This window comes from Lycium barbarum, chromosome 9 (genome assembly GCF_019175385.1).
Source record: "Lycium barbarum isolate Lr01 chromosome 9, ASM1917538v2, whole genome shotgun sequence".
NCBI lineage: Eukaryota > Viridiplantae > Streptophyta > Magnoliopsida > Solanales > Solanaceae > Lycium > Lycium barbarum.
The window spans coordinates 17678517-17688698 of NC_083345.1; the positions used below are offsets into that span (position 1 = coordinate 17678517).

Here is a 10182-nt window from a genome sequence, read left to right on the forward strand (position 1 = left end):
GAAATTGTTAAGGTGCAAATTATGATTATGGTTGATGAAATTGGAAGATGGAAATATGTTATGAATATGTAGATTGAAGATTAGAAGTTTTGGATGGATTATGGTTTTGGTGGAAAGTTTGTGTATTTTGTATATCTTGTGAATATTTTGTAGAAATGATATGAAATGCTTCCGAATTATATTGTAATGATCTTGATTAGTAATGGATGTAAAAACATTGAGATTGGTTTGGAAATGTGAAGTTGGAATGAAAGCTATTGCATTATGTTGGAAAGAGGACTAGTTGTGTTATATTGTGTTTTGTAGTCATGGTTGTTGTCATTGTGTTGATAGTTTGGCCGGGTTGAATTCCCGGATTGTTGTTGATAAAAAAATTGGCTAACTTGAATTTTGGGGATGGTGTATTTATAGGGGAGATGCTGCCCAAATTTTTGTAGACAAGTATTGGTTAAGATTGAAATCTTAAAGCCATACAATTAACATTTGGTAATTGTGACCAAATTGTAGATTTTGGCGAACTTGAAACTTGATTTTGGAGACGTGTATGAAGCGGAAAAGGTATGTAAGGCTTCACCCTTCCTTCTATGGCATGTCTTAGACGTAATAAGTTGGATACAAGCCTCGGGGACAATTCTATTCTTCGGAATCCGCACCCAAAGTTTCCCCTTTTTCATTCAGTAGAATTGAATTAAATATTGTATGAAATGTTGAAAAATTGCCTAAACATCTAGAACTTGCACAAATAGGACCCGACTACCTTAAAACTCTCACAAGTGACGTCATGAAATGTAACGTATGTAAATCGTGTACGCTACCTCATTCGGCCCGAGGCGGGCCTGTTGCTCCCGGATTATCCTTATGGTTCCGTTTGACTTACTTTGAGGTTGAATCCAAATGAAACCTTTGATCCTGATTCCGTTACCAAATGACAAGTACTATAACTATTCTAACGAGAATACTTCTATGACGATAATGATAACGACGATGTTAGAAAAGAGAATATGCCTATGATAAGTATGACCAAAATGATTCCATGACTAAGACTTCTAAGCTAAGGATTCAATGTGAAAATGAAGGTGATAAACTAGTTCTTGAACCTTATTTCTATTTCCTAGCTATGACACTATTTTCTAAGGATTTCAAAGCCTATGAATTGACGTCTATGATGCCCATGATTTCATTCTATGTTTACTTCTAATGCTATTCTCCGTTGGTGGCCTCGCCTTAAAATACTTGTTCCTTCAAGGTGAGACAAAGCGACCACGATTGTTCCATAATGTAATCGGAGGTCACCGACCTTACGTCACTCCGATGGCTACATGATTTTTCTTTGGGCTCTCTTGCATGCTTATATGACATATGTATATAAGATATGTATATGAAAATGGGATGGGGGGAAGGTATACATGGGGGAAATGGGAAGGGAAACATGTTTCATTGCCACCTGGTCAGCTGGCTTATCATCCCGGACGCGGGATATATGGGCGAGCCGACGTATTTCGGCGCTATGTGGGCGAGCCGACATTGTTCGGTGCTATGATATGACATGATATGCTATGATATGACACAGCATGATATGACATGATATGCTATGACATGACACGATATGATATGATACGATACGATACGATATGATAAGACATGATATGATATAAGTTCTATTTTCTATGTCTATGAAAAAGAAATATTTTTACAAAAGGAAAGACAAGCATGCATGGTACTCGCCCTCAGCGGCACTCATATGTACAGGTCACTCTTTTATCCTATGATATGTTCTACGTTTCCATGCAATTATTATTCATACGCATATTTCTTACTATGTTACTATTTATGCCTTACATACTCAGTACATTACTCGTACTGACCCCTCTTTTTCGGGGGTTGCGTTCATGCCGCGCAGGTACACCCAAAGGATGCGAAGTTAGCATAGAAGATGTTCCAGTGGAGTTGGTAGGCTCCATTTGTCCTGGAGTGCTGCCAAGTCAAAGTATATGTACTATGACGCTATGTTCGAGGTTAGAGACTTTGCAGACAGAGTCGTGGATATAGAGTGTCAGCTTTGTAGACGGCTTCGCCAGTCGATATGTTATTATATTTCATGTCACGGGTCCCACATGATGATAGACTTTACTTATAAGAAAAAAAAAATTTGGAGAGCTTGCTGTGTATTTGTTTCTTAATTGATTCACGAGTTTATATGTGTAATAAGAGACAGCGGGTTCGCTCGGCTCCGAATATGGGGTCGGGTGCCCATCACACCCTAGTAGGATCGGGGTGTGACAGAAATGGTGCTCTCCAATGTCTTGTTATTTTTTCTAAGTGTTGAAGTGTGGAATGAAAGAAAGATGACTTAGTCTTATCTTTTTAAGTCGCCACAATATTTGTCCATGTGTCTTTGGCCCACACATGTGTTGGACCAATTAAAATTGGCCACAACAATGTGTGGGACCACTTCAAGACCACACGGCTAAGGCCCTTTTTTTTTGTGCAAGATTCTAATTCCAAATTTATGAATTATGGTCACATTTTCCCTAAGTGTTCAATGCCAACAATTTCCTATATAACTTATGTCTCAAAATAAAATCGAAGGTCAAAAATCCCGACTTCAAATCCCGGGATAGTCTTGGCCCTAAATTATCATAATTAATCCGGGTTGTCCTAATGTATAAAAATACGGGACATAACATTTGTGCTTACGATCCATCATCAGAGTCTTTTTTTTTTTTTTTGCGGTTGAAGTAAATTATTCGAAACAAGGCCATATACCCTCATCCTTTTTGTAATTTTTTTGGTAATAAATGCAAGTATCCAATCCGGGGTTAATATAGACGCAAAAACAAGTATTCCTGAATCGGGAACCATGACCAACTATCCAAATGTGAAACCAACAATACATGTTATTACTCGTTCAAAAGAATATTCCATAACCAATTAGATGATACAATAATCACTTACAGAGAATATTTTCACATACCAGAAGTCCACAATAATTCTTATTACTAGTAAAAACTTTTTCTAAGAATAAAGATTAAAAATCCAAGCTTAATCAAGTTCCAAGCTAGAAAGTTATTGTCATTTGACAAATCTTAAGGACCATAAAAACTTCCCTGGAAATTTCGATGTTCATTGTTCCGACTTTCTTCAATGTTCTTGCCAACAGTAGCCTTCTTTTTATTAGGTTTTTCTGCTTCTAATTCTCTAAACCTATGCAAATACCTCTTCAAAGGCACAACATAATCACCAAGTCCTAAACTTCCCATAGCCCAACAAATATCATCTCCATTCAATGTCTTGCGTTTCTCCTTGTGACATTTATCCGATGCTTCTCCAGTAACAAAGCTAATGAACTCAGATACACATTCTTGCATTGTTTCTTTGCCCTCTTTGGAAATCTTGGCGTTTTGAGGAAGAATTTGCTTCATAAGTCTCCCCACATTAGCTATTGGCAATAACCTATCTTGCTCCTTAATCCCTCCTTCCTCACTTGAGTTAATTGACCCTAATATATTGTTGATGTTATCAACCATTTTGGGAAACCTAGGAACTTGATCCTCTCAAACACAGGCACGTTTGCTTTTCACTCTGCATATTATTTGCCTCTTTATTATAAGCACAAGTTCGTTTGTACTACGCTAACTTATAATTAAAAATTTATAATGTAGTGTGATATAGCTAAAGATTTTATGATATATAAAAGTATCCAGTACTGGTGCGGGGCCAGAATGACAGGTAAATTTGTATTGGTGGTACGAAGTTAGGTCAGATTTTTTTATATGTGTATATCTAATTAGCCTTTATTAAAATTAGCACTTTGCTTTAATCAATTATGAATCAAAATCAAATGGTCCCCTCCCCTCTACGTTCCTACTTGTTAATGTTTAATCCTATCCACAAGTTGAAAGTTGAATAGAGAAAAAAAAACATGAGTTGAAGTTGAAACCCTAGATTGTTGGATGGTGAACTACTAATTAGAATAGGTCTTTGCAATAGATAGTGTTAATCCAGTCTTTTGCAAACTTCATAATTTTAGCGTTGTCAAATTAAGTGTGAATTTGTCATTTTCCACTCCACAAACTCTGGGACACTATATACGAGAATATGAATCTTGATTTATTTCAGCAGGTAAACAATATAAATTAGTGGAAGCGTACGATAAAGTTGATGTATGTGGCAGGCAAGGTTGTATAAATTTATGAAAATAGGACACCAATTATTGGTCCAGAATTAAGTTAATTACAGGTAAGGAATCAAACTGTACCTGTCGTTGTGAAAATGACTTGTTTCCAAAGTGGATGATACTGGAAAGCAGGGGCGGATCTATGTAGAAGGGTGGGGTGCCACGGCACCCGGATGCCTTGGTTGAAACTCTGTATATATATGTATCTATGAATAAGAAATAAGATATATCTTATACTTGCCACCCGGAATACCAAAAGAGCAAAAGGTGCCACTGGCAATGGACATGGCATTCCAGCCAGGCTACGGGAGTTCGGACCCAATGCGCCTCTTTTGGTTTGCTGCTGAAATACACTTTTCAGCTCTTTTCTTTTCCAATTTTTTAATACTTTTGATTAATTCTTCTCTACTTGTTTTGGTTTGTTATTTTGCTTGCTGGAAAGTACATGCCCAGCTCTATTCATCTTTATTTTTTATCTTTTGTTTTTAAATTCTATTTTTTACTTGTATTCTTTATTAAACCAAATTGACTCTTTTTTGCTCTAATTAATTCTTGACTCTTTTAACTTCTTTCTTTCTTTAAGTATTAATCTCTTGATATGCGTGTTGTTTGCGTATTCCATGCTAATAAGTATTAAATTTTAAAACATCACATAAATATTAATAAAAATATACTTAAATAGTATTATAATTTTTTTTAAAAAGGTTTAAGTTCTTAAAAATAATGAATATTATTATGTTAGAGTTTTTAAAATTTGAAGGTTTTTTATCTTTCACCGACGTTCACGTTAAGTGAAAATGACTGGGCTGAAGTTACAATGCTTGATTCTTTCTCAATTATATATGTGCAACAACATGCATAGACAATGGAGTATGAATACATGAGGTAAAGGTATTAGATGATTTATATAGGTTCAGTTTTTTAAAGTGAAAAATCTTTTTCTTTCTCAAATTTTTAGAGAATAAGGCCTTAGGTATCTTCCATCTCATAATATCTAAAAGAGAACATAACAAAAAAAAATGTGCATATTTGATTAATTTGTCTATATAAATCGAAAAAGATAATAATCCGAACCGTAGCCCAAAATTGAACAAATCGACCCGTTTACTATTTTGGATGATACGGCACCCGGAACCTCTAAATCCTGGATCCGCCTTTGCTGGAAAGCTGCTAGAATTTAGTCAATAGCGTGGTTTATTAATTAGGTCCCGTTTCTTTTACTTTAGCAGATGTATTTTTGGTTTTGCTAGCCAACCGAATAACTATAGATTGTCTTACAAATTATTACTCCATACTCAAGGAAACAACGTATTATACACAAGTTATAATTTATCGAATCAGGTTGAGGTAAATTGGTATTAAAGATTTTAACAATTTAGCATAATATCACAAACATGGATATATGATGTTGGGCATATTTGATATATTTTATGTCATTTTTCCAACGCTTTTACCGCTCTTTATGATGAGTTTACGAATTAAAAAATGTCCAACTTAGTTAATATTGTGATTGTTACGCTAATGGGCGTTGTTTGATGATTCAGGGACATTATGGAGCTAAAACGAGAATAAAACTCGTAAAAGCGAGGGAATAAAATGCAGCTGCAAAGCCAAAAGTAATCAGAAAAGAACAGAATGAAAAGAAGATGAAAAAAAAAAAAAAGTGAAGCAGCAGTTTGATGTTAGATCTGTGCCAAGCTCCAATAAGGCACAAAATGTTAGATAGTTTGTATATATATGAAGTGGTATTGTCCCACAACATAAGGCAAAAAGAGTTTGAAGATATTATATGTTAAGATCTAGGTATTTTCAGATTTTATTCAAAATCTGAAATTTAAATGAACATGTCCGTTCATGAAAAGTCATGCCTATTCACAATAGTCACTTTTCTAACTCTATAAATAAGGCCTTCCTTTATTGAGTGGCTACGAAAAATCTGCATGAATAATCTGTGCTTTGTTGTATCCTGAAGGAAATTGCTTGTATTTTGGGCAATATTCCTATAAGAAAAGTCGATTCTTCACGCCTCAAAGCCATTTGTTTTTCAATTATGTTTACCTATTTTTCTAACAATCTTAAAGAGATATTTCATTATGAAGAAGATACTGCATTCAAATTTAAGGTTGTTGGTAAAGAGAAGTCGGGACTGTTTTTGGTGGCTGTTTGACGGAAATCAGATTCATATTGGAAATCATAATTAAGAAAGAGTGCATGTATTCATGGCACTAGTAATCCTAAGTTTGGACGTAGATGATGATTTTCATTGTAGCAGTGCCGCCCGGAAGTTGTAACGCCAATAATGCTCTTCATCTTGAAACGTCTCGTAAGTATTAAAAAAAAAAAAAAAAAAAGGTTTCTTCTAACGTATTTAGAGTCACAGTCAAATACTTTGGTAGTGGAAATTTGATTTCCCAAATCACCAAAGACTGTGCGGTGAAAACAGAGGAGTAAAAGAATAAATGAAGGGAGAAAACGAAAAATGCAGGAAAGAAAGGCAACAACCTCTTGGCAGTGGGGACTAAAACAATGCACTGGCATTTGTTTAAAGGCACATGATTTAAACAAAAAATTAAGGAGGAATCTAATCATCAAGGTTCAAGTGAGGAAGCGGTACTATAGAAAAGGGATCTACCTCTTCATAAAATCATACGGTGTTTTTCTTCTGAAAATTGACATTGATTTTGATATTGCAAAAGGTGATCACATCAAAGCAATGGATTAAGAAAAAGTGACATTAATCGGGTCTACTTCTTTAACTCTATTTATTATTTATTTATAACATTCTACCCTTCTGTGATTTCCAAGAAATTTGTTTTGATAATATTAAGGTAGATGATCCACTTATGATGATCATGAGAAGTGTGATGTGTCGTGAATTTCGGCACATTTTATGTCTTTGTCACTAGAAGTGTTGCTTGTTTTTAAGTGTTTTTACATCGTTTCTTATGTTATTTTGGTGTTTTGTAGGGTTAGTTGACTAAGGAACGGAAATGATAAGAAATGCTGAAAAACGGACAATTTGGAGCAAAAGGACGGTCCGTAACTTGAGTTACGGACCGTAACATGATCCGTACCAGAGGGGAAGATCCAGATACGTGCCGCTATAAAGGACGGTCCGTAGCTCATGTTACGGGCTGTAACGTATACCGTAAGCTGAAGGAAATTTCCAGTAAGAAGCCTAAGTAGTGTCACATGTTACGCCCAGAAGGACGGTCCGTAACTCAGGTTACGGGGCGTAACGTCGTGGCGTAACGCATTGGCCACTGAACACTGAGGCCATGATCCGCTGAAAGATACGGACAGTAACCTGTGTTACGGTCCGTCGCAAGAAGCCGTAACGGTTGACCTAATCAAGCTGACAAAGGACGAAATCGAAGGACGGACCGTAACCTGTGTTACGGTCCGTAACGATGCCGCGTAAGGGTGTTTTTGTCCAGAAATTTGGCGCGATTTTTGGCACTATAAATACTTAAAGTTAGGGTTTTAATTCATTATTCTGATTTTCTTTGGGAGCATTAACTTTAAGCCTTAAATATTTGAAGTGGTTGGAGCATTTAAAGCACCAACTTCACTTTCATTCCATATTGTATTGGCATTGTAAGTATATTATGTTAACTTTTAAGCTTTCTTTGTTAGCCAAAATGATGAGTAGCTAATTTTAATTCTAAGGTTGTGGATCCCATGATGGGCATTATGTGAATGGGTTTCTACTATTGATATATGCATAATGGTTGTTAGTATTTATTCTATCTTTGTGCGTTAGCGTTGGGTAATGATTGCAAGCATTAGCCTGAGCCATTATACTAACTTTTCTTGGGAAAGAGAGTCAGTATTGGTAAGATTGAATAACAATGACTCGGGGCGTTAACCCTCGTTTAATGTCCCGGAATCTGTAAGACTTCGGTTTGCTTCAAAACATGTAATAAAGGTCATGTGAGGAAGCGGACGCGAAAATATCAGTAGTAAGGCACCGAATTCCAGTGAAGTTTCGAGGTTAAGCGTGCTCAGGTGGGAGCAATTTCATGATGGGTGACCCCCTGGGAAATGTACCAGAATTTTCACAAATATAGATATCAGAGATAAATAGGAAATTTGGGGTAACCTAAAGGAAATTAGAATATGTGGAGTGATTAGAAACCCTCAAGAAGTCGGGTAGACTAAGGCAAGATAAGCCGATGAGGAAGAAGATAGCGCAATGCAGCTTGGGAATGAGAGTAAGTTTAAATAAGCGTTTGGGAAATTTTGAAGGAAAGAAAGGGACCTCTCCGACGTATTATAACACCCCATAAGGACATTTGAACATTCGAGGACGATTGTGCGTACTCTTCTTTAAAACTTTATCTATTCCATCACACCTTATTTGTCGTTTTGGTGAACCAGGTGAACATGGCTGGAAGACAGAATCGAAATCAAGGAAACCAAGGTGGACTCCAAGTGAACCCACCTGCACCAGAAGAGGACGAAGATGAGAATATATTTGCGGAATTCATCAATAAAGCTGATTATGCTTCTGCTGTGGTCCCTCCTAGGGCTGGAAATGCTACGTTCAAAGTTTATAGTTCTATCTATCAACTGCTGAAACTTGAAGGTTATTTTCAAAATTCTTTGGAGGATTGTCCACTTCGACATTTGAAGAACTTCCTGCACGTGTGTGCTCAACAATCCCAAGGTGTTGTTTCTGCTGATGCACTTCAGTTACGGGTTTTCAAATATTCCTTGGCTGGCCAAGCAAGGGAATGGTATGAAAAGCTTCCCAGCAATTCTATTCATACCTGGAGCGAGCTAGCCAATACATTTCTTAAGAAGTGGTTCCCACCGAGCAAAAAGGCTGAACTTCGAGATAAGATCTTTGAGTTCAAACAGCTCCCGGGGGAACAATTATATTCGGCATGGGAGCGGTTCAAGTACTATCTAGCTCAATCTCCAACTCACGGGTTTCTGCTATTCTCATGGAGAAATTCTACAAGGGCTTAAATATAATGAATCAGATTGCTGTCAATACTGTCGCGGGAGGATGCTTCATGGACAAGTCATTTATCGCCATCACCCGTTTGCTTGATAAACTCACCACCCACAATCAAGATTGGCATTCAACTGATAGTGAGAGTCTCTCTTATGGTATTCCATCACTATCTGTCGTTGCAAAAGAAAACCACGAGAGAGATCACAAGGTGTAAATGTTGGCAGAAAAGGATGCACAAGGGGTAAATGTTGTTGAGGAGTTACCACCTCATCCACAGGGGATGTATCAAGTCCCTGAGGGGATGTACCAAGATGGGCAACAACATTATGAAGATGCTAATTATGTCAACAACTCGCAAGGGGGTTATCAAAGGCAAAATTATCAAGATCCGGGCCATCACCCATGGCAAAAGCCTCAACACCAATTTCAAGGGAACAATTATAGCAGAAATGATCAGGGAAATCCAAATCAAGGGAATTACAATAACAACAGTTATGACAATAAGAGCTCGAACCCCTACATTCCACCAAGGGGGCATGCATCAAGTTCCCAACAGTGGAGAGACAATTCAGCTAACAACTCTGCTAGCAATGCTGCTAATGATTCTGCGGAGCTGAAAAGTATTATGCAGAAAATGCTAATGAATCAGGACAAAACTGAGAGCACAATAAAGGGAATGTCTCAGGTTCAACTATCTGATTCAGCTTCCATTCAGAAGCTTGAATCGAAATTCAGAGACCTTTCCAGAGAAGTGCACACTCCTCAACGTGGACAATTACCAAGTGATACAGTTCCAAGTCTGAAAGGTAGTGGGGTAAACTCTGTGAAGCATGTAGCTGCTATTAGCACCTAAAGTGGAAAAATACTTCAAGGTGCTGATAAAAAAGTGATTGATCTCGAGCTAATTGTTGAAGAAGAGGCACAACCTGGTGTATCTGATGTTATTGTGGAGGAATAAATAGAGGACGAAGTCCCTATTATAGCTGAAGAGGAGCAAAATCTTGACAATCTCAAGGCACAAGGAGAAAAACATGAAAAGGGG

The 10182-nt window shown here is 37.0% G+C and overlaps 1 protein-coding gene and 1 non-coding gene across 2 annotated transcripts; both read right to left on the bottom strand.

Moving 5' to 3' along the window:
* Positions 1–2935: 2935 nt before the first annotated feature.
* Positions 2936–3580, bottom strand: LOC132610465 (nuclear transcription factor Y subunit B-5-like). The gene has a single exon (XM_060324754.1). It carries the CDS (start codon positions 3525–3527, stop codon positions 3087–3089), a length of 441 nt encoding a protein of 146 aa, XP_060180737.1. The 5' UTR covers positions 3528–3580; the 3' UTR covers positions 2936–3086.
* Positions 3581–9008: 5428 nt separating this feature from the next.
* On the bottom strand, positions 9009–9114 carry LOC132612449 (small nucleolar RNA R71). Its single transcript, XR_009571809.1, has one exon. It is a non-coding gene; the product is annotated as a small nucleolar RNA R71 (small nucleolar RNA).
* Between the last annotated feature and the right edge of the window lie 1068 nt (positions 9115–10182).

What these genes read in the sequence shown, in the direction of transcription:
- LOC132610465 (XM_060324754.1), bottom strand. Translation starts at nt 3,527, where the DNA reads ATGGTTGATAACATCAACAATATATTAGGGTCAATTAACTCAAGTGAG.